The sequence below is a fragment of the Tamandua tetradactyla genome, chromosome 16 (genome assembly GCF_023851605.1).
Source record: "Tamandua tetradactyla isolate mTamTet1 chromosome 16, mTamTet1.pri, whole genome shotgun sequence".
Taxonomy (NCBI): domain Eukaryota; kingdom Metazoa; phylum Chordata; class Mammalia; order Pilosa; family Myrmecophagidae; genus Tamandua; species Tamandua tetradactyla.
In genome coordinates, this window is record NC_135342.1 from 62,874,428 (window position 1) to 62,901,482 (window position 27,055).

Genomic DNA, 27,055 nt, shown 5'->3' on the forward strand with positions numbered 1-27,055 from the left:
TCATATCAGTGAGACCATAAGTATTTGTCCTTTAGTTTTTGGCTAGTCTCACTCAGCATAATGTTCTCAAGGTCCATCCATGTTGTTACATACTTCATAAGTTTATTCTGTCTTGAAGCTGCATAATATTCCACCGCATGTATATACCACAGTTTGTTTAGCCACTCGTCTGTTGATGGACATTTTGGCTGTTTCCATCTCTTTGCAATTGTAAATAATGCTGCTATAAACATTGGTGTGCAAGTGTCCGTTTGTCTCTTTCCTCTTAAGTCCTTTGAATAGATACCTAGGAGTGGTATTGCTGGGTCATATGGCAATTCTATATTCAGGTTTTTGAGGAACCGCCAAACTGCCTACCACAGTGGTTGCACCATTTGACATTCCCACCAACAGTGAATAAGTGTGCCTCTTTCTCCACATCCTCTCCAGCACTTGTCATTTTCTGTTTTGTTGATAATGGCCATTCTGGTGGGTGTGAGATGATATCTCATTGTGGTTTTGATTTGCATTTCTCTAATGGTCAGGGACGTTGAACATCTCTTCATTTGCCTTTTGGCCATTTGTATTTCCTCTTCTGAGAAGTGTCTGTTCAAGTCTTTTTCCCATTTTGTAATTGGATTGGCTGTCTTTTTGTTGTTGAGTTGAACAATCCCTTTATAAATTCTGGATACTAGACCTTTATCTGATATGTCGTTTCCAAATATTGTCTCCCATTCTGTAGGCTGTCTTTTTACTTTCTTGATGAAGTTCTTTGATGCACAAAAGTGTTTAATTTTGAGGAGCTCCCATTTATTTATTCCTTTCTTAAGTGTTTTTGCTTTAGGTGTAAGTTCTATAAAACCGCGTCCAATTATAATATTTATAAGATATTTCCCTACATTTTCCTCTAACTGTTTTATGGTCTTAGACCTAATGTTTAGATCTTTAATCCATTTTGAGTTAACTTTTGTTTAGGGTGTGAGATACGGGTCCTCTTTCATTCTTTTGCATATGGATATCCAGTTCTCCAGGCACCATTTATTGAAGAGACTGTTCTGTCCCAGGTGAGTTGGCTTGACTGCCTTATCAAAGATGAAATGTCCATAGATGAGAGGGTCTATATCTGAGCACTCTATTCGATTCCATTGGTCAATATATCTATCTTTATCCCAGTACCATGCTGTTTTGACCACTGTGGCTTCATAATATGCCTTAAAGTCAGGCTGCGTGAGACTTCCAGCTTCGTTTTGTTTCCTCAAGATACTTTTAGCAATTCGGGGCACCTTGTCCTTCCAGATAAATTTGCTTATTGGTTTTTCTATTTCTGAAAAGTAAGTTGTTGGGATTTTGATTGGTATTGCATTGAATCTGTAAATCAATTTAGGTAGAATTGACATCTTAACTATATTTAGTCTTCCAAGCCATGAACACAGTATGCCCTTCCATCTATTTAGGTCTTATGTGATTTCTTTTATCAGTTTCTTGTAGTTTTCTTTGTATAGGTCTTTTTTCTCTTTAGTTAAATTTATTCCTAAGTACTTTATTCTTTTAGTTGAAATTGTAAATGGAATTCGTTTCTTGATTTCCCCCTCAGATTGTTCATTACTAGTGTATAGAAACACTAAAGATTTTTGAATGTTGATCTTGTAACCTGCCACTTTGCTGTACTCGTTTATTAGCTCTAGTAGTTTTGCTGTGGATTCTTCAGGGTTTTCGACATATAGTATCATATCATCTGCAAACAGTGATAGTTTTACTTCTTCCTTTCCAATTTTGATGCCTTGTATTTCTTTTTCTTGTCTAATTGCTCTGGCTAGAACCTCCAACACAATGTTGAATAACAGTGGTGATAGTGGACATCCTTGTCTTGTTCCTGATCTTAGGGGGAAAGTTTTCAGTTTTTCCCCATTGAGGACGATATTTGCTGTGGGTTTTTCATATATTCTCTTTATCATTTAAAGGAAGTTCCCTTGTATGCCTATCCTTTGAAGTGTTTTCAACAGGAAAGGATGTTGAATTTTGGCAAATGCCTTCTCTGCATCAATTGAGATGATCATGTGATTTTTCTGCTTTGATTTGTTGATATGGTGTATTACATTAATTGATTTTCTTATGTTGAACCATCCTTGCATACCTGGGATGAATCCTACTTGGTCATGATGTATAATTCTTTTAATGTGTTGCTGGATTCGATTTGCTAGAATTTTGTTGAGGATTTTTGCATCTATAGTCATTAGAGATATTGGCCTGTAGTTTTCTATTTTGTAATATCTTTGCCTGGTTTTGGTATGAGGGTGATGTTGACTTCATAGAATGAATTAGGTACCTTTCCCTCCACTTCAGTTTTTTTGAAGAGTTTGAGCAGAGTTGGTACTAATTCTTTCTGGAATGTTTGGTAGAATTCACATGTGAAGCTGTCTAGTCCTGGACTTTTCTTTTTGGGAAGCTTTTAAATGACTGATTCAATTTCTTTACTTGTGATTGGTTTGTTGAGGTCATCTATGTGTTCTTGAGTCAAAGTTGGTTGTTCATGCCTTTCTTGGAAGTTGTCCATTTCATCTACATTGTTGTATTTATTGGCATAAAGTTGTTCATAGTATCCTGTTATTACCTCCTTTATTTCTGTGGGGTCAGTGTTTATGTCTCCTCTTCCATTTCTGATCTTATTTATTTGTGTCCTCTCTCTTCTTCTTTTTGTCAATCTTACTAAGGGCCCATCAATCTTATTGATCTTCTCATAGAACCAATTTCTGGTTTTATTGATTTTCTCAAATATTCTCATTTTCATTTATTTCTGCTCTAATCTTTGTTATTTCTTTCCTTTTGCTTGCTTTGGGGTTAGTTTACTGTTCTTTTCCAGTTCTTCCAAGTGGACAGTTAATTCCTGTATTTTTGCTCTTTCTTCTTTTTTGATATAGACATTTAGGGCAATAAATTTCCCTCTTAGCACTGCCTTTGCTGCATCCCATAAGTTTTGATATGTTGTATTTTCATTTTCATTTGCCTCGAGATATTTACTGATTTCTCTTGTAATTTCTTCCTTGACCCACTGGTTGTTTAAGAGTGTGTTGTTGAGCCTCCACATATTTGCGAATTTTCTGGCACTCTGCCTATTATTGATTTCCAACTTCATTCCCTTATGATCCGAGAAAGTGTTTTGTATGATTTCTATCTTTTTAAATTTGTTGAAACTTGCTTTATGACCCAGCATATGGTCTATCTTTGAGAACGATCCATGAGCACTTGAGAAAAATGTGTATCCTGCTGTTGTGGGGTGTAATGTCCTATAAATGTCTGTTAAGTCTAGCTCATTTACTGTAATATTCAAATTCTCTGTTTCTTTATTGATCCTCTGTCTAGATGTTCTGTCCATTGATGAGAGTGGGGAATTGAAATCTCCAACTATTATGGTATATGTGTCTATTTCCATTTTCAGTGTTTGCAGTGTTTGCCTCACATATTTTGGGGCATTCTGGTTAGGTGCATAAATATTTATGATTGTTATGTCTTCATGTTTAATTGTTCCTTTTATTAGTAGATAGTATCCTTCTTTGTCTCTTTTAACTGTTTTACATTTGAAGTCTAATTTGTTGGATATTAGTATAGCTACTCCTGCTCTTTTCTGGTTGTTATTTGCATGAAATATCTTTTCCCAACCTTTCACTTTCAACCTATGTTTATCTTTGGGTGTAAGATGTGTTTCCTGTAGACAGCATATAGAAGGATCCTGTTTTTTAATCTCTTCTGCCAGATTATATCTTTTGATTGGGGAGTTCAATCCATTAACATTTAGTGTTAGTACTGTTTCGGTAGTACTTTCCTCTACCATTTTGCCTTTTGGATTTTATATATCATATCTATTTTTCCTTCTTTCTACACTCTTCTCCACACCTCTTTCTTTTGTGTTTTCGTATCTGTCTCTAGTGCTCCCTTTAGTATTTCTTGCAAAGCTGGTCTCTTGGTCAGAAATTCTCTCAGTGATTTTTTTGTCTGAAAATGTTTTTAATTTCTCCCTCATTTTTGAAGGACAATTTTGCTGGGTATAGAATTCTTGGTTGGCAGTTTTTCTCTTTTAGTGGTTTAAATATATCATCCCACTGTCTTCTCGCCTCCATGGTTTCTGCCTAGAAATCTACACATAGTCTTATTAGGTTTCCCTTGTATGTGATGGATTGCTTTTCTCTTGCTGCTTTCAAGATTCTCTCTTTCTCTTTGACCTCTGACATTCTGTCTAGTAAGTGTCTTGGAGAATGTCTATTTGGATCTGTTCTCTTTGGGGTACGTTGCACTTCTTAGATCTGTAATTTTAGGTCCTTCATAAGAGTAGGAAATTTTCAGTGATAATTTCTTCCATTATTTTTTCTCTTCCTTTTCCCTTCTCTTCTCCTTCCAGAACCCCCACAACACGTATATTTGTGCGCTTCATATTATCATTCAGTACCCTGAGTCCCTGCTCATATTTTTCCATTTTTTTCCCTATAGTTTCTGTATCTTGCCGGATTTCAGATGTTCCGCCCTCCAGTTCACTAATCCTAACCTCTGTCTCTTGAAATCTACCATTGTAGGTTTCCATTGTTTTTTTTCATTTCTTCTGCTGTGCCTTTCATCTGCATAAGTTCTGTGATTTGTTTTTTCAGACTTTGCATTTCTTTTTGTTCATTCCTTGCCTTCTTCATATCCTCCCTCAATTCATTGATTTGTTTTTTGATGAGGTTTTCCATGTCTGTTTGTACATTCTCAATTAGTTGTTTCAACTCCTGTATCTCATTTGAACTATTGGTTTGTTCCTTTACTGGGCCATATCTTCAATTTTCCTGGTGTGAGTTGTAATTTTTTGCTGGTGTCTAGGCATTTAATTACCTTAATTAGTTTATTCTGGAGATTGCTTTCACTTCTCTTACCTAGGGTTTTCTTGCTAGATGAGTTTGTTATCTATCTGTTCGTTGACCTTCAGTTCAGCTTTTTCTGGACCTCTAGCTTAGGTTTTGTTTAACAGAGGATAATTTTATTTAGTAGTTGTCCTGGAGGACGAAATAAAATGCGCACATTGCTAAGCTGCCATCTTGACTCCGCCCCCTGGACACTTTTTTGATGCTTTCTGATGTCCCATATTCACATACCTGGTCACTCATTCTAAATAAATTCCAGGAAGATGTGCTTTTAATTGTATAATCTTTTTAAAAAAATGTTTGAAAATTAGCAAAAATTCAAAAGATTTTGCTCTGAAGCAGGGTTTCTCAGGCTTGACACTAGTGACATTTTGGGCTGGATAATTTTTTTGTTCTGGGGTCTGTCCTATGCACTGTAGGATATATAGCAGCATCTCTGATCTCTACGCTTGAGAAGCCTGTATCACTCCTCGATTATGACAATCAGCAATGTTCCTAGATATTGCCAAACATTCCCTAGAGAGCAGAATTGTCCAGGTACAGTTGAGAACCACAGCTCTAAATTTTCAGTTACTTTTATAAGGCATCAACTGGTAAGGGACTTACAATTTTTCCCTCCCAAACAAATTCACAATGTAAAAAAGTGGTAGGCAAGAAGCCTGCAAACTCCACTGTAAATGAATTAACTCTTAGCAGAAATTTTATTCTCCCTGATATCTTTGGGGAAAAGGGCTGAGGTGGTAAAACCATCTAATAGTTTGGGTTTGGGAATGTTATATGGCCTGAGGTCTTAGTTTAAAGAAGGCTAGTGGTAAGGATCAGAAAAATACTGATAAAGTTAGAAGTCTGCCAAATTGGTTCTTTGTATGTGGTTTTTTTTTTTTCCTTGCATGGGCAGGCTCTGGGAATCGAACCCGGGTCTCCAGCATGGTGGACAAGAACTCTGCCACTGAGCCACCATTGCCTGCTCAATATGTGCTTTTTATTATGAAGTTTTAAATTTTTAAATGCGTGAAATCATAATGTACATATTCTGCACTTTACATTTTTCACTTAACAGTGTTTTTGAGAGCTATCTATATTCATAGCCATATAGAGCTGGTTCATTTAATTTAATAATTTAATGATATAATAAATATACAACTGTTTATCTCTTATTGTTGGACATGTAGTTTGTTTCCAATTTACAGCTATTATAAATAATGCTGCAGTGAACACAAACTAGTTCTTTAAATATACACCTCAAACATAGTTTTCAAGTCATGTTTTTGAAGCCCTTAGCTCTACTGACTTTTTCTTTCCTCGTATACTTAAAGGAGTTGACTCATGTGGCTGTAGAAAATGAAGAAGAGTTAAAAACTCAGCCCTTCTCCAGCAAAAGCCATATGGAATTGGAGCAGCACCAAACTCTTCTTGTGGAAGGCCAGGAGGAAAAGCTCCTCATCCTGCAACTGATGGCTGTTCTCTGCGAGAAAATGTCTGAGCAGATATTCACAAACATTACTCAGGTCAGTGGCTGCCACATTCTGGAACTCAGCCTGGTGGAATTTTGGTTTCTTTATATTCTTTCCCAAAATGACCAAAAAATGTTGCTCAGAGTGTGCTTTTTTTTTTTTTTTAATTAATTAAAAAAAAAAAAACTAACACAACATTTAGAAATCATTCCATTCTACATATGCAATCAGTAATTCTTAATATCATCACATAGATGTATGATCATCATTTCTTAGTACATTTGCATTGATTTAGGAAAAGAACTAGCAAAACAACAGAAAAAGATATAGAATGATAATATAGAGAAAAAAATGAAAATAATAATAAAAATAAAAAATAGAAAAAATATATAAAAAAGAAAAAAAACCCCAAACAAACAAACAAACAAACAAAAAACTATAGCTCAGATGCAGCTTCATTCAGTGTTTTAACATAATTGCATTACAATTAGGTAGTATTGTGCTGTCCATTTTTGAGTTTTTTTTTTATTAATTAAAAAAATTAACTAACACAACATTTAGAAATCATTCCATTCTACATATGCAATCAGTAATTCTTAATATCATCACATAGATGTATGATCATCATTTCTTAGTACATTTGCATCGATTTAGGAAAGGAACTAGCAAAACATCAGAAAAAGATATAGAATGATAATATAGAGAAAAAAATAATAATAATAAAAATAAAAAATAGAAAAAATATATAAAAAAGAAAAAAAAGGAAAAAGAAAAAAATAACAAAAAACCCAAACAAACAAACAAACAAAAAAACTATAGCTCAGATGCAGCTTCATTCAGTGTTTTAACATAATTACATTACAATTAGGTAGTATTGTGCTGTCCATTTTTGAGTTTTTGTATCTAGTCCTGTTGCACAGTCTGTATCCCTTCAGCTCCAATTACCCATTATCTTACCCCGTTTCTAACTCCTGATGGTCTCTGTTACCAATGACATATTCCAAGTTTATTCTCGAATGTCGGTTCACATCAGTGGGACCATACAGTATTTGTCTTTTAGTTTTTGGCTAGACTCACTCAGCATAATGTTCTCTAGGTCCATCCATGTTATTACATGCTTCATAAGTTTATCCTGTCTTAAAGCTGCATAATATTCCATCGTATGTATATACCACAGTTTGTTTAGCCACTCGTCTGTTGATGGACATTTTGGCTGTTTCCATCTCTTTGCAATTGTAAATAATGCTGCTATAAACATTGGTGTGCAAATGTCCGTTTGTGTCTTTGCCCTTAAGTCCTTTGAGTAGATTCCCAGCAAAGATATTGCTGGGTCGTATGGCAATTCTATATTCAGTTTTTTGAGGAACCGCCAAACTGCCTTCCACAGTGGTTGCACCATTTGACATTCCCACCAACAGTGGATAAGTCAGAGTGTGCTTTGATGACACCTTCAGCAATGTTACCTGCAATGTTGGTTAAACATGCAAGTTGCTGAGCTCACACCAGATTGACTTTCCATAGGTCCTGGGAACCAGCATGTTTAATAAGCTCCTGAGTGATGCTCATGCACATAAAAATTTAAGAACTGTTTTAAATATGTAAATGTTGTATCACTGTGGTTTTCAACTTTTGGTGCAAAAGAATTGCCTGGGAGCTTTCTCAAAATTTTGATGCCCAGCTCTCTTTTTGAGATTCTAATTCTGACTGTTTGCATCAGAGCCTGAGCATCTGCATTTTTTAAAGCCCAATAGATGATATTACTGTGTATCAGAAGTTGCATTGATTAGAAACTCAAATTTGAAAAAAAATTAGCTAATGATAACTATCATCTTGTATTTTATAGGTCTTCTGACTCACAGCTTATCTCCACAACAGCCTGTGAAGTTTTTTTTTTTGGCTTTTAAAAGGGAGAATTTAATGAGTTGCTAGTTTACAGTTCTAAGGCCAAGAAAATGTCCGAATTACAACAAGTCTATAGAAATGTCCAATCAGAGGCATCCAGGGAAAGATACCTTGGTTCAAGAAGGCCGATGAAGTTCAGGGTTTCTCTCTCAAGTGAGATGGCACATGGCAAACACAGTCAGGGCTTCTCTCTCAGCTGGAAGGGCACATGGCAATTACAGCATCATCTGCTAGCTTTCTCTCTTGGCCTCCTATTTCATGAAGCTCCCCTGGAGGCATTTTCCTTCTTCATTTCCAAAGGTCACTGGCTGGTGGACTCTCTGCTTCGTGGTGCTGCAGCATTCTCTGCCCTCTCTGAGTCTCTAATTCTCCAAAATATTTCCTCTTTTATAGGACTCCAATAAACCAATTAAGACCTTGGTTCAAGAAGGCCGATGAAGTGCAGGGTTTCTCTCGATTGAGATGGCACATGGTGAACACAGTCAGGGCTTCTCTCTCAGCTGGAAGGGCACATGGCGATTACAGCGTCATCTGCTAGCTTTCTCTCTTGACTTCCTATTTCATGAAGCTCCCCTGGAGGTGTTTTCCTTCTTCATCTCCAAAGGTCACTGACTGGTGGACTCTCTGCTTCGTGGTGCTGCAGCATTCTCTGCCCTCTCTGAGTCTCCGCCTGTGAAGTTTTAAGATGTTTTTAAAAAATGCCTTCAGTGTAATGTAACTAGCAAATGAGTGCTTGAATTTTATTGGTTCAGACATTATTTTTACCAGCTCATTTAAAAAAAAAAAAAAAGGAAATAAAAGTAATAAAGCATAGACAGTGGAGTTGGCATATTTTACCACTTTACCGGGATTAGTTGCTACTTGGTTGGTGAATAGTCCGTTGAAAGATGATATGGTTTTCATGCTTAAATCTGATTCCCCGGCTCTTTGTATCTTCCTCATTGTCATCTGCCTTCGGGTGTTGCTAAGCAGCATTTCACTATAGCTCCCTGCTGAGAAAATTTGCAGTTGCCTGTCAGCTCTGACTTATCTTGCCTGCTTAATGAGAATTATGTTCATGATTTCTTTCCTGGCCTCTGATTCCCTTAGTTCATGGACCCCATGTTACTCAGTAGGGTATTTTGTTTCTACTACTGTGTTTAAATCAGTTCTCTCGAGACTTTTTCAGTGAGACCTTACATCTTTGTCTCAGGATGCCAGTTGGAAGGGGAAATGGTCTAAATACTGATATGACTTGAGCTTTTGCACTTATCTCCTTTACTTCTAATTAAGGAACAATGATGTTAGGCTGGTAAAAAAGTGATTTGCCCCATGGAATTAACCTTCATAGAGGTTAAAATGTATCAGGACTAAAAGAGCCACAAAGAAATATTAAATTGCATTTTATTAGTCTTATCGCTAGTGATGATATTGACATGTTAGTTTGAGACACACACATATGGATAAAGCAATTAAGTTATTTTGTTAATAACACTAGAAATCAAGATTTTCAACACAAAAAAGTTGTAAACATAAAATAAAAACTTAATATTGAATTTCATTTGGAAGTATTAGTATGAACTCATGATTTTTTCTTTTTCTTTTTTTCTTAATTTCCTAGCTCTGTTCTGTTGTTACCTAGAAGCAGTGATAACTCATTAGCAATGAGCATCCCTACAGCCCAGATTATGGTTTCTAAATAAAGGACAAAAGCCTGTTTGCAGTAATGGTTGATTTGAGGTCTGGGCAGGAATTGTACTTTGTGAATTCTGGGGGCATCTTATTCTGCCTAAATGCAAGGAAGCTGAGATTACTGGGGTCTTGTTACTACCTTAAGCCAACCTGGCCAAAGATAGGACAATTTGAGTATTAGAAAGAATAATGTCTGAATGAATTGATACACATAAAACGTATAAAAATCCAAGTTAAAAAAAAACAAACCCAAATCCTCATAGGTCATCTGTGGAGGATGTTTGGGCATCACCTCATTATTTTGTAAGTTGATAAATAAAGGGAAAGAATCAAGTACTTATCTTGCTTTTCCTGTAGGGACTGTTTCGCAGGGTAACCAAATAGTTGACGGTGGAAAATTTTTCTTTATATAAAAATCACAGCTAAAAAGATGCATTAAGATAACTAGAAAATTACATTTTGTAGCCCCTAATAAATAATAGATCTAGGCAACAATCATCAGTGTCTGCTAAAACCATTAGTTAAACTACTGTTGAGGTACTTTATACCGGATATAGTAGGCTGAAAACCCAAACCAACTGACTGAACTTTTCTACCACCAACATTCATTATAAAAATTTTCAAACATATAGTAAACTTGAAAAATTTTGTAATGAGCACCTGTATACCTACCACCTAGATTCAACCATTAACATTTTATTATACTTGCTTTATCACATATCTATCCATGCTTCCATCTCTCTAATCATCTTATTTTTGGTGAGTTTCAGTGTTAATACAAATATCAGTTTATGTTCCCCCAATTAAGTCAGCAAGGACTGTTAACATCCTCATAAGTTGACAAGCAGACATCATGAACTTCCTAGTGTGAGGCATTAGGAAGTATGCAACAGAACCAATTAGGAAGGATTTTTATAAAAAATAAAACTTGAACCTGAATCGGATCAAGGAAATTCAGGGGATAGAGGAGGAAGTTAAACAATACCATGAAGAAGCAATCAGCCAAATCCAGAATGTGGGAAATTCTACACAACAAATGACCCAGTTTCCTTGTCAAATAAATGACTTTAAAAAGCAGTGGGGCTGTTGTAGCTTAAAAGAAACTTAAAGAGACATCAACCAATGTCTCTACACAATGCAATGTGTAGATCCTGATCCAAACAAACCAACTAATTTATAAATACCTTTTTGTAACAGTCAGGGAAAATTAAAATATTAAGGAATTCTTATTGATATTAGAATATATTAAGGAATTTTTCTTGAGTAGAATCATGGTATGGTAGTTATGTAAAAAAAACCTCGTTATCTGTTAGAAATGCATATTGAAGTATATATGGATAAAAGATTAAAACTTAAATGAAATGTGTTAGAAGATGGCATATTAGTATGTGAGATGGTACAGAGAGGAATGAGGCATGCAGTGGTTTGTGTACTGATAAATAGCTGTCAAATAAAAAACATAACTGGACTTGGAAAGGAGAGACTTTATTCAAAAGGATTATTGCAAAGGAAGAAAGGACTATTGCAATAGGGAGAGTGCTCTGACCATAAGGACCACAAGCATCTCAAGAGTTAGGCAAAAAGGGTTTCACTTTTATAAAGAAGAAAGAACTGGGTGTTGGAAAGTGGGGTGAAAGGTTCGTATGTTCAGATAGTAGATCTAAGAATATTGTATGCTGAAGCAGCTTATTTTCTGAGGGCCCTTTAAAGTTCAGGGGTCTTGAGAAAGGAGAGAAGCCTAACAAATGTTTGATTATCGAGCATTTTGTTCTGATTGATCAGTGGGGACAAGCAATTCAGCTAATCGTTTATGAGGCAAAGAATGGGGAAGGGGAGCATCTGTGTTTGGCCTTGTCGTAGGTAGGCAAACAAGGAGGCATTGGTAAGTCTTATCTCAGTCATGGGGGAAGGGTGATTCTTGGCAGTAGGCTTTTTTCCAGAACACATAGTGTGGGGGATTTCTTAACCTTCACAGTTTTCCAAGATCACAGGGCTCATGTAAAATTTAACATTATCAGAGCTCTGCACCAACTCTCAAAGTCTTCTTTTCATGCCCCCATTCCATACAAATATGTATTGAAAGCCTGCTGTGTGTGTCGTATTTTTCTACCAGGACGCAGCAGTGAACAAAAGAGATCCATACCTATACTCTCACAGAGCTTACATTTATGTAGCATGAGAGATACATAAACAAGTAAGCAAGAACACATAGCTAGATGGTGGTAAAGGTTAGGAAGAAAAATAAAACAAGCAAAGGGGATGGTAAAGGGACTGTGATAAATGGGGGTAGTCATGAATAGCCTGATTGAGAAAGTGACATTTGAGCAAAGACCTGAAGTAATGGAGGGAAGGAACCATTGAGATATAGTTTATTAGGTGGAGGAAACATGCCTGTAGTATGGAATGGAGGTCAGTGTAAATGGAATAAAGTGAGCAAGATCCCCTTTTCTCTGCCCTTTAGAAAACTGCCACCCTGTGTATCCTTCTATAATTGGATCACTGTAATTGGCAGAATAGAAGTGGGCCTACAGTGTCTTTCAGATGTTAGATTTAAAAAAAAAAACATAAGTAGTATGCTCATTGTTAAAAAAAAAATTAACACAGAAATGGTAAGGTAAAATGCAGGGAATTTGGGTTAACACAGGTGTATATCTGCTCCCTTTGCAACTCACAGCACAACAGAGCAGGAGAAGAAAGACAGTATATAAAAGAGAATAGCAAAATTTGGAAACTGGAAAATCATTTAGCAACTCGAGAAAATGGAAGTAAGCCACTATACCTCAGTAAAGCTGTTAAGAATTTATTTTATTTTTTTAATTTTTTTATTGACATGGGCTGGGTCTGGGAATAGAACCCAGGTCTTTGGCTTGGCAGGTGAGAACTCTGCCATTGAGCCACCGTTGCCCACCCAAGAATTTATTTTTTAAAAAAGAGAAGCCATTTCTCACTGCACAACTTTGAAAGGATTCAAAAATTGGAGGCACTCAATAACCTTATGGACACTGATTTTGGAACTTAAAACAGGTTGAAAGGCTTTATAAAATTCAGTAGACCCCTTTATTCTTTTCTCAAGTTTGTACAACCACTTTCCTTTCCCAGCAAAAGACTGGAAATTTATTCTTGAGAGAGTTTGAACCTGAGGGAGTGGCACACTGAAAAACAGAAGGGCTGAGCTGAAGTCTGCACACTCCACAATGAGGCCCCCAGCCCTTTTTTTCTGTTCAGTTGTCAGAATGTTGGCAGCAGGTTTATATGTCCATGTAGGATTATTGTGAGGATTAAATGAGTTAATACCTGTAATATGTGTTTAGAATGATGCCTGTTAAATAGTAAATGCTTAATGTTATTATTAAATTACCAGCTACCTAATTAGAAGTGGTTATCTCTGGAGAGCCAGATTCAGATGAAGAGAAATGGGGTAAAGGACTGCTATTTTTCATTATAAGCTTTCAGGAATATTTGGCTTTTTAAATTATGTGCCTGTAAAAACATTTTTAAGTAAAAGTCTCTCCCTCCTCTCCACAACATACATGAATTCTAGAACTGGCTTCAGTCAAATACCTATCCTTGTGGCAGCCTCACTAGAATCATAGGAAATGAGTAGCCTGGGAAGGAGCTGTTGTCCTTTCATAAGATAGGGGTATGATGATTGTGTGGCTAGATAAATGTTTGGCAGAAACAGTATTTCATGGATGACAGTAACAGTGGCTATCACATCATAGTTAACTGCTCCTATTTTTTTTTATATACATACGTAGTTTCTATCTTAACGAAAATGGGACCATACTATTTGTTTTGCATTTCTTAAAAACATGTATTGTTGAGAAATCACCTACCATGTAATCATCCAAACTGTACAAAATTTTTAGAGGCCCTGCTTTTGCAGGGCTAGTTAAAAACAATAGCAACAACACACATGTATCATGAAGAGGAACTTAGAGAAAGTTAGAAGGTGTGATAGTTCTATCCAGTAATTTAACAATACTTGTGCTGGCATAGAAGCTTAGTACAAACCAGGAATACTTTAGAAAACTCTTTTGAGGCAAAGTAGGTGGCCTAAGATGGTAGATGCAGCAGTTCCTCTAGAAAAGGCCAGTGCCTTTAACTTCTAATATCAATAAAGTCTCAGGGGTAGAGAGGGTTGTGAAAATTGCCATTACCCACGTTGTTCATTTCAGTAAGTGGAACTTTTAATAACCTTTCTAATTTCCTGCCTGGCTCCAAAAGACAAGTGTTAACAAGTCATTCTCCTGACATTAAGCTTGCAATAAAAATTCTAGCACAGCATGTGGTTTTTCCAGAGAGTTAAACATGCAAGCTTGCATGATATTTAGAGGCTTATTATGACCTATTTCAGCCTTCCCATTTCCAAAATGATTTCTCCCTTTTGAGCCATTAATCCTAAGTATGCATGTGTGTGTGTGCTGTATTATTATCCAAAGGTGTTTCTACTTAAGGTGACTAAGCCAAATGCAGTTAAAATGATGCTGACAAAATGAATTCCATTTAAAGCTTAGTTATTAGCCCAATGCTATGTAAAATCTTGTATATGAATAATCTTAATCCTTTAAAAAATTCTGTATTGAAAAAATGACTTGATCATTAGTACAGATTTTTTTAGGACATTGGCTTCTTGATAAAATTGGACACCTCCTCCCTCCTTCTTTGTAACTAGAATTAGAAGTCAAAATAGGAAAAAAAGAATCCCCAAGGAAGAAATCTCTATAGTAGCAGTAGATCTAGAACCCTCTGAAATGGTCAGAAAGTAACAAATTATTTTACATTTTTAATTTCCTAATGAAATTCATGAGAAGTAAAAGTTAGACTGGTATATTAAAACATTTGGGAAAATATAAATGGGCTTTTTCATTTGTTAACTATGACTTTTAGCAAATAACCTCTTTAAACTTTAGATCCTTCATCAGAAAATGAGGATAATGTTTAATATGAGAACTAAATGAATTTAGGCATGTGAAACAACACCGTACCTCCTTCATTGTAGCATTTGTGGTTCTTACTGTCATGATGTTCATGAGGAAGAGGATAAGGATGTAAATGTGGGGTCCAAGGAGAATTTTGAGATTATTTTCTTACTCCTTACTGCTTCTGAATCCCATTTCTGTGGTAGGTCGTGGACTTTGTAGCAGCAACACTGCAGAGAGCATGTGCAAGCTTGGACCATCAGGCAGAGAGCACCGTAGAATCACAGACTCTGAGCATGTCCATGGGGCTGGTGGCTGTCATGCTGGGAGGAGCTGTTCAGGTGAGTTGCAGACGTGAGCCAGACTTGAGTGGACAGAGAAGAGAAAAATCTGTAGCTTCCCGTGCAACCTCTTGTGGGTATTGCGTATAAATAGGAGCACCAGGAAAAGCAAGTTAGGCTATTAATGAAAATTCTCTTCAAAGTAGGAGACAAGAAAATTGTATCACTTTTACTTCATCATCTATATAGATTTCACAATGAGCAGCGCCCTTTCCAATCAGGCAGAAGCCTGCTTTGAAAAGCTAGCTATATTTTACATCTGTGGCAAGTACTAGATTCTCTGGCCCTCATTGTACTGGCTCTCCAAAACATAGACCTACATCATAGTCAGGGGGAATCCTTAGTAACCTCCTAATTACTTGGGACTCCATCTGTTTTTTTTTTTTTTTTTTTTTTTATTAATTAAAAAAAATTAACTAACACAACATTTAGAAATCATTCCATTCTACATATACAATCAGTAATTCTTAATATCATCACATAGATGTATGATCATCATTTCTTAGTACATATGCATTGATTTAGAAAAAGAAATAGCAAGACAACAGAAAAAGAAATAAAATGATAATATAGAGAAAAAATAAAAATAAAAAATACAAAAATATATAAGAAAAAAAAACTATAGCTCAGATGCAGCTTCATTCAGTGTTTTAACATAATTACATTACAATTAGGTAGTATTGTGCTGTCCTTTTTTTTTTTTTTTTTTAGAAATCATACCATTCTACATATGCAATCAGTAGTTCTTAACATCATCACATAGATGCATGATCATCGTTTCTTAGTACATTTGCATCGGTTTAGAAGAACTAGCAATATAACCGAAAAAGATATAGAATGTTAATATAGAGAAAAAAAATAAAAGTGATAATAGTAAGAACAAAACAAAACAAAAACCTAGAGCTCGGATGCAGCTTCATTCAGTGTTTTAACATGATTACTTTACAATTAGGTATTATTGTGCTGTCCATTTTTGAGTTTTTGTATCTAGTCCTATTGCACAGTCTGTATTCCATCAGCTCCAATTACCCATTATCTTACCCTGTTTCTAACTCCTGCTGAACTCTGTTACCAATGACATATTCCAAGTTTATTCTCGAGTGTCGATTCACATCATTGGGACCATACAGTATTTGTCTTTTAGTTTTTGGCTAGACTCACTCAGCATAATGTTCTCTAGGTCCATCCATGTTATTACATGCTTCATAAGTTTATCCTGCCTTAAAGCCGCATAATATTCCATCGTATGTATATACCACAGTTTGTTTAGCCACGCATCTGTTGATGAACATTTTGGCTGTTTCCATCTCTTTGCAATTGTAAATAACGCTGCTATAAACATTGGTGTGCAAATGTCCGTTTGAGTTTTTGCCCTTAATTCCTTTGAGTAGATTCCCAGCAATGGTATTGCTGGGTCGTATGGCAATTCTATATTCAGCTTTTTGAGGAACCGCCAAACTGCCTTCCACAGTGGTTGCACCTTTTGACATTCCCACCAACAGTGGATAAGTGTGCCTCTTTCACCGCATCCTCTCCAGCACTTGTCATTTTCTGTTTTGTTGATAATGGCCATTCTGGTGGGTGTGAGATGATATCTCATCGTGGTTTTGATTTGCTCTAATGGCCAGGGACATTGAGCATCTCTTCATGTGCCTTTTGGCCATTTGTATTTCCTCCTCTGAGAGGTGTCTATTCAAGTCTTTTTCCCATTTTGTAATTGGGTTGGCTGTCTTTTTGTTGTTGAGTTGAACAATCTCATTATAAATTCTGGATACTAGACCTTTATCTGATATGTCGTTTCCAAATATTGATTCCCATTGTGTAGGCTGTCTTTCTACTTTCTTGATGAAGTTCTTTGATGCACAAAAGTGTTTAATTTTGAGGAGTTCCCATTTATTTATTTCCTTCTCCAGTGCTCTTGCTTTAGGTTTAAGGTCCATAAAACTGCCTCCAATTGTAAGATTCATAAGATATCTCCCTACATTTTCCTCTAACTGTTTTATGGTCACTCCATCTGTTTTAAATAGCTCCAGTCTAGCATAGGATCCATTGTTCTTGTTGCTCCTTAAAGCTTTGTTTCCAGCTGCTTCTAAAGGTTTATGTCTTTAACATAGCTCATAATTTTTAAAATGTATTCATTCAAAAAATATTGCGTGGTTTCTGTGTGCTAGACACTGTGCTAAGGGGCTGGAAATATATCATTGAATAAGGTAGACATGGTCTGTACCCTCAAACTTAGACTTGTAAAAGAGACATTAGATAACTCTTGAAAAATACAGTTGAGTGAGATACATCAAGGGAAAAGTGGAGGATACCAAAAGAACATGACATCTGACCTATGCTGGGGAAGATTTCCACTGAGGAAGTGTAAGTTTAAGCTACCGCTTGAAGGATGAATAGTAGTTTGGGGAGGCATAGGTGGAGAAAAACTGATCCAATTAAAAGAAATGACATTTACAAAGACTTGGAAGCAGGAAAGAGCTTGCTTCCTTTGAGACACTGATAGAAGGTCGGTGTAGCCAAACTGTAGCAAATAAGGGGAAGAGTAAGCACCAAAGACAGCAGAAAGGTAGGCTACGGCCAGAGCATACTTGTGTGTGTGTCTGGTTCATTACATACCATAGTAGGCTTAGAGATCACAAGAAAGCAGTGCAAGTAGTATAAAATCTGACCTGAAATCAGACTGGTGGTAACACTTAAATTCGAAACCTTCTGGGATTGGATTTGAAGATTTAGATCTGAATTTGAATCTTAGAATTTGCCTCTGTCTAGCTTGTCCTTAAGGGGAAAAGGAATTATATCTGGACTTGTCATTAATGTGAAGCCTATTTCTTGGTAAAATTGCTTAGTGCTCTGAATTATGTATTTCTTATGTAGTTAGGAAAAAAAGGTTTTGATTCAGTTTCTAGGGACATATTATATCCCTGCTGTTAGAGCTACAATTGTAATATCAAGAGGGACTCACAGATGGAATAGTTTTTCTTGATTTGTATAGTTATGGGTTTTAGTTGGGTTTCTTTCTTTCTTTCTTTGCATAGGCAGGCGCTGGAATCGAACCTGGGTCTCTGGCATGGCAAGTGAGAACCCTGCCTGCTGAGCCACTGTAGCCTGCCCTAATTTCTTTATTTTTAAATAGTCTTTGTTTCCATAAGTTGAGTCTGTTTTTTTTCCTTTCTCTTTTTTTCTTATTTAAAATTTATAATTTCAAACTGTATCTCAAATGAAAAATAAATCACAGAAATATACATTTACCTTTCTATAAGCCCATTTTTTGGGGGGGTTTGCTGTGTTAATTAGTCATATTCTAAAAGAGACTCACTTAACTGATTCAAATAAATTCCTCTTTGCTTGTCCCTGCCCTTCCAATGAGCCATCCTGACTCACTGATTACATCCTGGATTCCTCTGACTTTGCAGTTAGTTAAATGAACATACACACCTCACCTCCCATACTTTGCCCCAGATGTAATAATTTTTTTTCTGCTTAATTTATGGACTTATATGTGACTTCCATAGTAATGCTGGGTTATCTGTCTTTATATTAGAGAAAGTCATATGATTCTGAATTACATTTATAGATTATTATTGTCAGGCTTTAGAGTCTAGGAAATTATACTGTACCTATCCCCTATTAGGATTCATTGTTTTAGCTAATGAAACAGAATCTCACAGCATTTGAACTGTTTTTCCTTTCCTTTGTAATTTGCATAATTAAGGTGATTATTAGAACATCGTGTGTGGGAAGAGGAGTTGCTTTGGAGAAAGTGTAGGTTTAAGACTGCAATAAGACTAATGTAATTCCAAACTCATTTTCTAAATTTCAGGGTTGGTCATCTGTGAAAGCATTATGTCGATAACTCTTCCCTGTCTCCTCAGAAAGCATTTTCTGTGTGATGTGCCAGAGCCCGTTGGGTCATCTAAAGCAGTGCAAAATGAAGCTGACAGACTATTCTAGACCTTCTTTAGGAAAAATAAAAACCATAATGCTCTAGGGAGGCAGCAGAACCAGTTAAAAACTGGGCTCTGAATGTTTAAATCTAGATTCTCTTATTTGCTAAGTGTTTTCCTTTGGCTATTTACTTAACTCCACTCCTCAGTTTCCTTATATATAAAATAAGAGCAAAAATAGCACCTTCCTTATATAGTACTCTAAGGATAAATGAAATCGTACATACAAAGCACTTAGCGCTTAATAAATGTTAACCATTCATTATGTTGACTCCTGCTATTACTACTGTTATTATTATTATCCCAGTCCTCTGGCCTCCAAGTGGTTAAAGCTGTCTGATAAGCTAATATGTTGCCTGCATGATGAATTTTTATTTCATTTAAATATTTAAATCAAAGGTTTATTGAGTACCTGTTATGAGTTAGGCATGATGTGTGCTGAGGAATACAAAGATACGGCCCTTGCTCAAATAGTTGCAGTGCAGTAAGCCATAAATGTAGCAATAAAGGCATGTTCAAGGCACATTTGTTGACATTATCTCTTCTGCTTTGGTCAGTCTGGAAATAATAATCATAACAATACTAATAATAATTGTGACAATACAGCAATATATTGGCAATGTTTACTGAAGACTTCCTTAATGCCAGGCCTTATGATGGGGAAATGACATGTGTTATCCCAGCTAGTCTCCACAACTGAAATAGGTGTTATTACCAGCCCCATTTTACAGATGAAGATATTGCTACAGCGAGGTGAAGTAACTTGCCTAGTATTATCCAGCTAGTAAATGTTTGCTTGGATTAAAAGCAGAAAAATGGATGAAGATTTATGTCTGTATGTATGTGTGTATACAGTAAAGTACACAAATTTGAGAACTTGCAGAATTTAGAACAACTCACAGTCTAACTGGTTTGCTTCTGCACCCTGAAAGGAATCATAGATGTGAGTTGATGTGGCTCTGCTCGTTCCCTAAAGCATTCTAGAAATTCCGGAGAGCCAGATAAAGGAATCTGTCATTATCTTGTGGGTTCCTTCTTCAGACCTTAGGGTTTTTAATAGAACTCTGAGATCTGGATATAAGCTCTCTGTTGAGGAGTAGTAACAGCAGAAGGTCTAAGAGTGAGGGCCTTATGGTCAGTTCTCAGTTTTGATCTGTAGCCTTCTGTGACCCTTGAAAAATAATTTACTACTTACTCCTTCGGTTTTATCACCAATTAAGGGAATATGACTTTATACCTCAAAAATGTTTTTAAACATTTATGAACAAATAGTTGGCACCCATAGTCATAGATTTACCTGATTATTCTCATAGTGTGGAATTTGTAAGCTTATGAAGCTGAAAGAATGCATAACTTTAATTGCCTTATAAACTGTTTGATTTAGAATCCACCTACCTGCCCATGGTGGTTAGAGAAGTTATTCAGTTGAGTAAGTCACCCAAAGACTAAGAGGTTAAAAAACAGGGGAAAAATATGGTTGCTTTTTCAGAAGAAATTGTTGTATATGATAGAAATGAAAAAGAGGCTGTATAGTCTCTAGGTAAAAGTAGATTTTCCCATTTTAGATGCTTAAAGTAAAAACTAAGGGCCATGAGACTACAGGAGGCACTGAATGACGTTTATTGTAATGATAACCCTAGCAAAATTTTTCTAAAATGTGTTTTCTAGTTCCTCATAGATCCTGAAAAAAACGACCGTTTTCTTAGGTAACATGTGTCTTTACCCTTGACATACCTATTCTTTTCTCTCCATTAAAAATAGTAACATCAGAATGGTCAGTTGTTTTATATATGAAGTTAAACTAACATATGTTGGGGAGCTAGAAATTCTACCTTACATTGGATTTGCATTAGTTTCTTTTTTTGCTATATAGTCATGCAATCATTATCAAAGAACAAGGCTACTAGACTACAGTTCAGCAACTTCAGGTATTTCCTTCTAGCTATTCTAAACACCAGACACTAAAAAGCAGTATCTATATAGTGAGTCAATAATCAAGTCATTTGTTAAATCCTAATTTCTCAGTTACACCTCCTCCCTCTCATTTGATCATTCTCTCAATCTTCAGAGATATCTAGTAAGGACCATTTAAACTTCTTTGTAAGGATCAATCTGGAGGATTAGGTTTCTGAGAAAAGAAACTTACTAAGAAAAGCTTTATTTATAGAGACTTAGAGCTCAGGGAACTCCCTGGGTTTTCAGGAATACTGGTGGTTGGGGCTTGGCATACTGTGGTAATTTGCAGTTTTGGGCTAAAGCTTGCATAAGCGTATGCTCTAGAATGACCTCTCAATTCTATTTGAAATCTCTTAGCTGTTGAAACTTTATTTTTGTTCCATTTCTTTTCTTTTTGGTCAAGAAGGCATTATCAATCCCACAGTGCCAGGACCAGGCTTCCCTGGGAGTCATGACCCACGTTGCCAGGTAGACTTATACCCCTGGGAGTCATGTCCCATATATTGGGAGGGTAGTGAGTTTATTTTCAGAGTTTGGCTTAGAGAGAGAAGTCACATCTAAGCAAGAAAAGAGGCTCTCTGGGGATGGCTTTTAGCCTGATTACAAGCATGCCTAGCTTCGCCGTTGTAGAAATAAGTTTCATAAGGGCAAGCCTCAAGATCAAGGTCTTGGCTTATTAAGTTGGGAGTCCCTAATGCTTGAGAGAATATCAGGAATTCCCCAGGTGGGGAAGTTTAATAGTTCCTCATTTTCCCCCAATCTCTCAAGGTGACCTTGCCAGTACTTTTTTATTTTCTGTCCTAAATACTCTGGAATGTATCTGGGAATTATATTAACCTTCACAGAATACTAAGATCTCATTCCCTATTCTAGGTTCCATGTAATTAGGTTATTTACATAAACTGACCAGACAGATTAAATTAGATAGTGTGCCACAGAAAATTTAAATTTTGGACCAAATAAATCTTCCTTTGATCTCACACATAAGTTGAACTTTTAAAATATAGACAATATTATCCTTTACCTTGCATTCTGGTTTACCTTAGTCTTAACTAGGTCCATTTCATTCATATCTCTAACTGAAGTCTGATCTATTTCTTTTTCAGCTTATTTAACATGAGTTTGTATTAGTTTCTACTTATGTAAATAAATAAATTTGAGGGGAGTGTGTGGTGAAATTCTGCTGGTTCAAACCTGACACGTACCTCAGGTTTTCATTTACTTGATAGGAGAGTGGTGCAGAAAGTGGACAGTAACAATTCTGAGGATGTACAATGTAAAATGAGACTATTACATAGATCCTCTAAGAAAATGGTTAAATGGTTAATTGGTTGGTTGGTTGGAGAATTGAGTGAGTGAATGATTAAATAATAACCTGCCTTATTCTAAAAAAAATTTAAAGATTCCCAAGGTTTTCAAATTTTTAGGGCTTGATGAAGATTCTTATAATATTTTTCTCGTGTTTTCAAACAGAAAAGTGTATTCACTTGCACCTTTCTTAGGTGTATTTGGTATTATTACAACAGCGCTCCTACAAGGAATAAAATCTTCTGTAATTTTCACCCATTATTTAGGAGAAATTCCCTTCTGCCTATTGTCTCAATCACTTCCAGACTTATGGGGCTTATGTATGTTGACCATCTCCTTTTGATCATGTGGTTAAAAATAGCTTAGTTCTAGTGAGTCAGTGTATTGTGTAAGAGTGTGGGCTTTAAAATCAGATTTTTTGAGTTTACATCTTAGCATCTTCCAGTCATATGACCTCATGCACGTTATTTAATTGTTCTGTGGCTCAGTTTCCCCCTTGCTTAAAATGTGAATAATAAACCCTCATACGTTCTTTTTTTTATTTTTTGGCATGTGCAGGCACCGGGAATTGAACCCGGGTCTCCAGTATGGCAGGCGAGAACTCTGCCTGCTGAGCCACCATGGCCCGCCCCCCTCATACATTCTTTTTTTTTTTTTTATTAATTAAAAAAATTAACTAACACAACATTTAGAAATCATTCCATTTTACATACACAATCAGTAATTCTTAATATCATCACATAGTTGCATATTCATCATTTCTTAGAACATTTGCATCGATTTAGAAAAAGAAATAAAAAGACAACAGAAAAAGAAATAAAACGATAACAGAGAAAAAAAAGATTATAAATACCCCTTACCCCTCGCTTTCATTTACCACTAACATTTCAAACTAAATTTATTTTAACCTTTGTTCCCCCTATTATTTATTTTTATTCCATATGTTCTACTCTTCTGTTGATAGAGTAGCTAAAAGGAGCAACAGACACAAGGTTTTCACATTCACACAGTCACATTGTGAAAGCTGTATTATTGTTCAGTCATCATCAAGAAACGTGGCAACTGGAACACAGCTCTACATTTTCAGGCAGTTCCCTCCAGCCTCTCCGCTACATCTTGAACAACAAGGTGATATCTACTTAATGCGTAAGAATAACCTCCAGGATAACCTCTCGACTCTGTTTGGAATCTCTAAGCCATTGACACTTTGTCTCATTTCACTCTTCCCCCTTTTGGTCGGAAGGTTCTCTTGATCCCTTGATGTTAATTCTCAGCTCATTCTAGGGTTTTTCTCAATCCCTTGATGCTGAGTCTCAGCTCATTCTAGGATCTCTGTCCCACGTTGCCAGGAAGGTCCACATCCCTGGGAGTCATGTCCCACACAGGGAAGGGGAGGGTGGTAAGACTGCTCGTTGTGTTGGCTGGAGAGAGAGGCCACATCTGAGCAACAAAAGAGGCTCTCTTGGGGGTGACTCTTAGGCCTAGATTTTAAGTAGACTTGACCTATCCTTTGTGGGGTTAAGTTTCATATGAACAAACCCCAAGACTGGGGGCTCAGCCTATAGCTTTGGTTGTCCACACTGCTTGTGAGAATATCAAGAATTCAACTTGGGGAAGTGCAGCGTACTCTCACCATTCCCCGAAGGGGGCTTGGAAATACTTTTCTAGTCACTGATCAAATCACTCTGGGATTCATCGGGGCATCACTCTGGACAAACCAACAAAATCTCATGTCCTACCTGAGATTCCAAGTACTTATGACATTCAATCAAACTATCTACATGAGTTTTATTAGGAAATGCTCTAGTCAAAGTATAAATTTTGTAACAAATAAACATTTTTTGCTTTAGTCTCACACATAAGGTGACATTTTAAAGTATTAATTATCATCTATTTTCAGCACCCTGCAATAATGACATTCCTTTGTTCTTCCTCATGCAAAAACATTTTTAAAATTTGTACATTGTACATTTCACTATTATTATACACTCTAGGCATTCCTAGATTATACCATCTCACTTTTTACCGTCTATCTTTCTTTCTGATTTCATTTATGTCCCCAGCCCTCCTCCCTCTATCATTCTCACATGCAGCTTCATTCAGTGTTTTAACATAATTACATTAAAGTTAGGTAGTATTGTGCTGTCCATTTCTGAGTTTTTATATTCAGTCCTGTTGCACAATCTGTATCCCTTCAGCTCCAATTACCCAATATCTCACCCTATTTCTATCTCCTGATGGTCTCTGTTACCAAGGAAATATTCCAACTTTATTCACTCATGTCAGTTCATATCAGTGAGACCATACAGTATTTGTCCTTTTGTTTCTGGCTAATCACACTCAGCATAATGTCCTTAAGGTCTATTCTTGTTGTTAAATACTTCATAACTTTATTCTGTCTTACAGCTGCATAATATTCCATCTTATGTAAATGTCACAGTTTGTTTAGTCAACTGTCTGTTGATGGACATTTTGGCTGTTTCCATCTCTTGGTAATTGTTAATAATGCTGCTGTAAACATTGGTGTGTAAATGTCCATTTGTGTCCTTGGCCTCAGGTCCTTTGAGTAGAGACAGCATATAGATGGGTCCTGTTTTTTAATCCATTCTGCCAGCCTATGTCTTTTGATTGGAGAGTTTAATCCATTAACATTCAGTGTTATTACTGCCTGGGTAGTACTTTCTTCTACTATTTTGCCTCCTGGATTTTATATGTCATATCTAATTTTCCTTCTTTTTACCTTTACTCATAGTCTTCCTTTCTACACTCTTCTCCACACCTCTCTCTTCTGTCTTTGTATCTGTCTCTAGTGTTTCCTTTAGTATTTCTTGCAGAGCTGGTCTCTTGGTCACAAATTCTCTCAGTGATTTTTTTGTCTGAAAATGTTTTAATTTCTCCCTCATTTTTGAAGGACAGTTTTGCTGGATATAGAATTCTTGGTTGGCAGTTTTTCTCTTTTAATAATTTAAATATATTATCCCACTGTCTTCTCGCCTCCATGATTTCTGCTGAGAGATCTGCGCATAGTCTTATTGGGCTTCCCTTGTATGTGATGGATTGCTTTTCTCTTGCTGCTTTCAAGATCCGCTCTTTCTCTTTGACCTCTGACATTCTGATTATTAAATGTCTTGGAGTATGTCTATTTGGATCTATTCTCTTTGGGGTACGTTGCATTTCTTGGATCTGTAATTTTAAGTCTTTCATAAGAGTTGGGAAATTTTCAGTGATAATTTCCTCCATTAGTTTTTCTCCTCCTTTCCCCTTCTCTTCTCCTTCTGGGACACCCACAACACGTATATTCTTGCGCTTCATATTGTCTTTTAATTCCCTGAGTCCCTGCTCATATTTTTCCATTTTTTTTCCTATAGTTTCTGTTTCTTGTCCGATTTCTGATGTTCCATCCTCCGGTTTTGAAATGCTATGTTCTGTCTCTCGAAATCTACCATTGTAGGTTTCCATTGTTTTTTCATCTCTTCTACTGTGTCTTTCATTCCCATAAGTTCTGTGATTTGTTTTTTCAGACTTTCAGTTTCTTCTTTTTGTTCTTTCCTTGCCTTCTTTATATCCTCCCTCAATTCATTGATTTGGTTTTTGATGAGGTTTTCCATGTCTGTTCGTACATTCTGAATTAATTGTTTCAGCTCCTGTATGTCATTTGAATTGCTGGTTTGTTCCTTAAACTGGGCCATATCTTCAATTTTCCTAGTGTGATTTGTTATTTTTTGCTTGCATCTAGGCATTTAATTACCTTAATTAGTTTATTCTGGAGATTGCTTTCACTTGTTTTATCTAGGGTTTTCTTGCTGGATGAATTTGTTGTCTATCTGTTCTTTGACATTTCATTCAGCTTTATCTGGACCTTTAGCTTAAGTTTTGTTTAACAGAGGAGAATTTTTCAGTTCTTGTTTTCTTGTGTCTTGCCCTGCTTTTGTGGTGCCTCCCCCCCACACACACACACTTAGGAGGGTCTACTTAGATATTATAGACCCCAGCCAGATTTTCCCAGACCAAACTGGCCTCCTATCAGGAGAAAAGAGTCACCTGCGTTGGTTTTCCCTGAGGGTGAGACCCAGCAGGTTGAAAGACTTTTCTGTGAAGTCTCTGGACTCTGTTTTTCTTATCCTGCCCTGTGTGTGGCGCTTGTCTGACTGCAGGTCCCAGCAGCATAAGATGATGCGGTACCTTTAACTTTGGCAGACTCTCCCCGCTAGGGGCGTGTTGGAGACAGAGGAGAGGTTGTAGGCTGGTTTTAATGGCTTCAAGTTACCAAGCCCTGGGGTCTGAATTCCTTGATGGAGGGATTCCACCTGAGTGGGGCTTCACCCCTCCCCTAGGGAAGGCACAGGCTCCAGACAAGCCCCCAAAAGAGCTCACTTCTGCCTATGCCTGGGGCAGTTGCAGCCTGAAAGGGCCTGCCACTGTATCCAGAGGCAGTCAAGCCTTTGTAGATACACAGCCACAGAAACCTCTGTTTCCTTCTTTTTTTTTTTTTTCCACCTTTTTCTGTCAGTCCTGCCCCCTTGGCGACAGGGCAAAAATGAGCAACCTCCGCTTTGATCAGATTCACCTAAGCTGGGGGCCTATTTTTAGTAGTCAGAATTTGTTAATTAGTTCCACAATTGGCGTTTGATTGTGCCCAGTCCCTGCTGCTGGTAAAGTCCTTTCCTTTCCCCTCTGGGAAGCGGC

General features: G+C 36.6%; 1 protein-coding gene across 2 annotated transcripts in view; it reads left to right on the forward strand.

Moving 5' to 3' along the window:
- Positions 1–27,055, forward strand: part of TANGO6 (transport and golgi organization 6 homolog) — a 294,759-nt gene that overhangs the window by 72,636 nt on the left and 195,068 nt on the right. For both annotated transcript variants that reach the window (XR_013163629.1, XM_077132839.1), the window contains exons 11-12: positions 6,185–6,376; positions 15,024–15,158. Coding sequence is in view for 1 of the 2 variants with exons in the window: in XM_077132839.1 (XP_076988954.1) it covers positions 6,185–6,376; positions 15,024–15,158 (327 nt within the window). In the remaining variant the exon portion in view is untranslated. The remainder of the gene's footprint in view (positions 1–6,184; positions 6,377–15,023; positions 15,159–27,055) is intronic.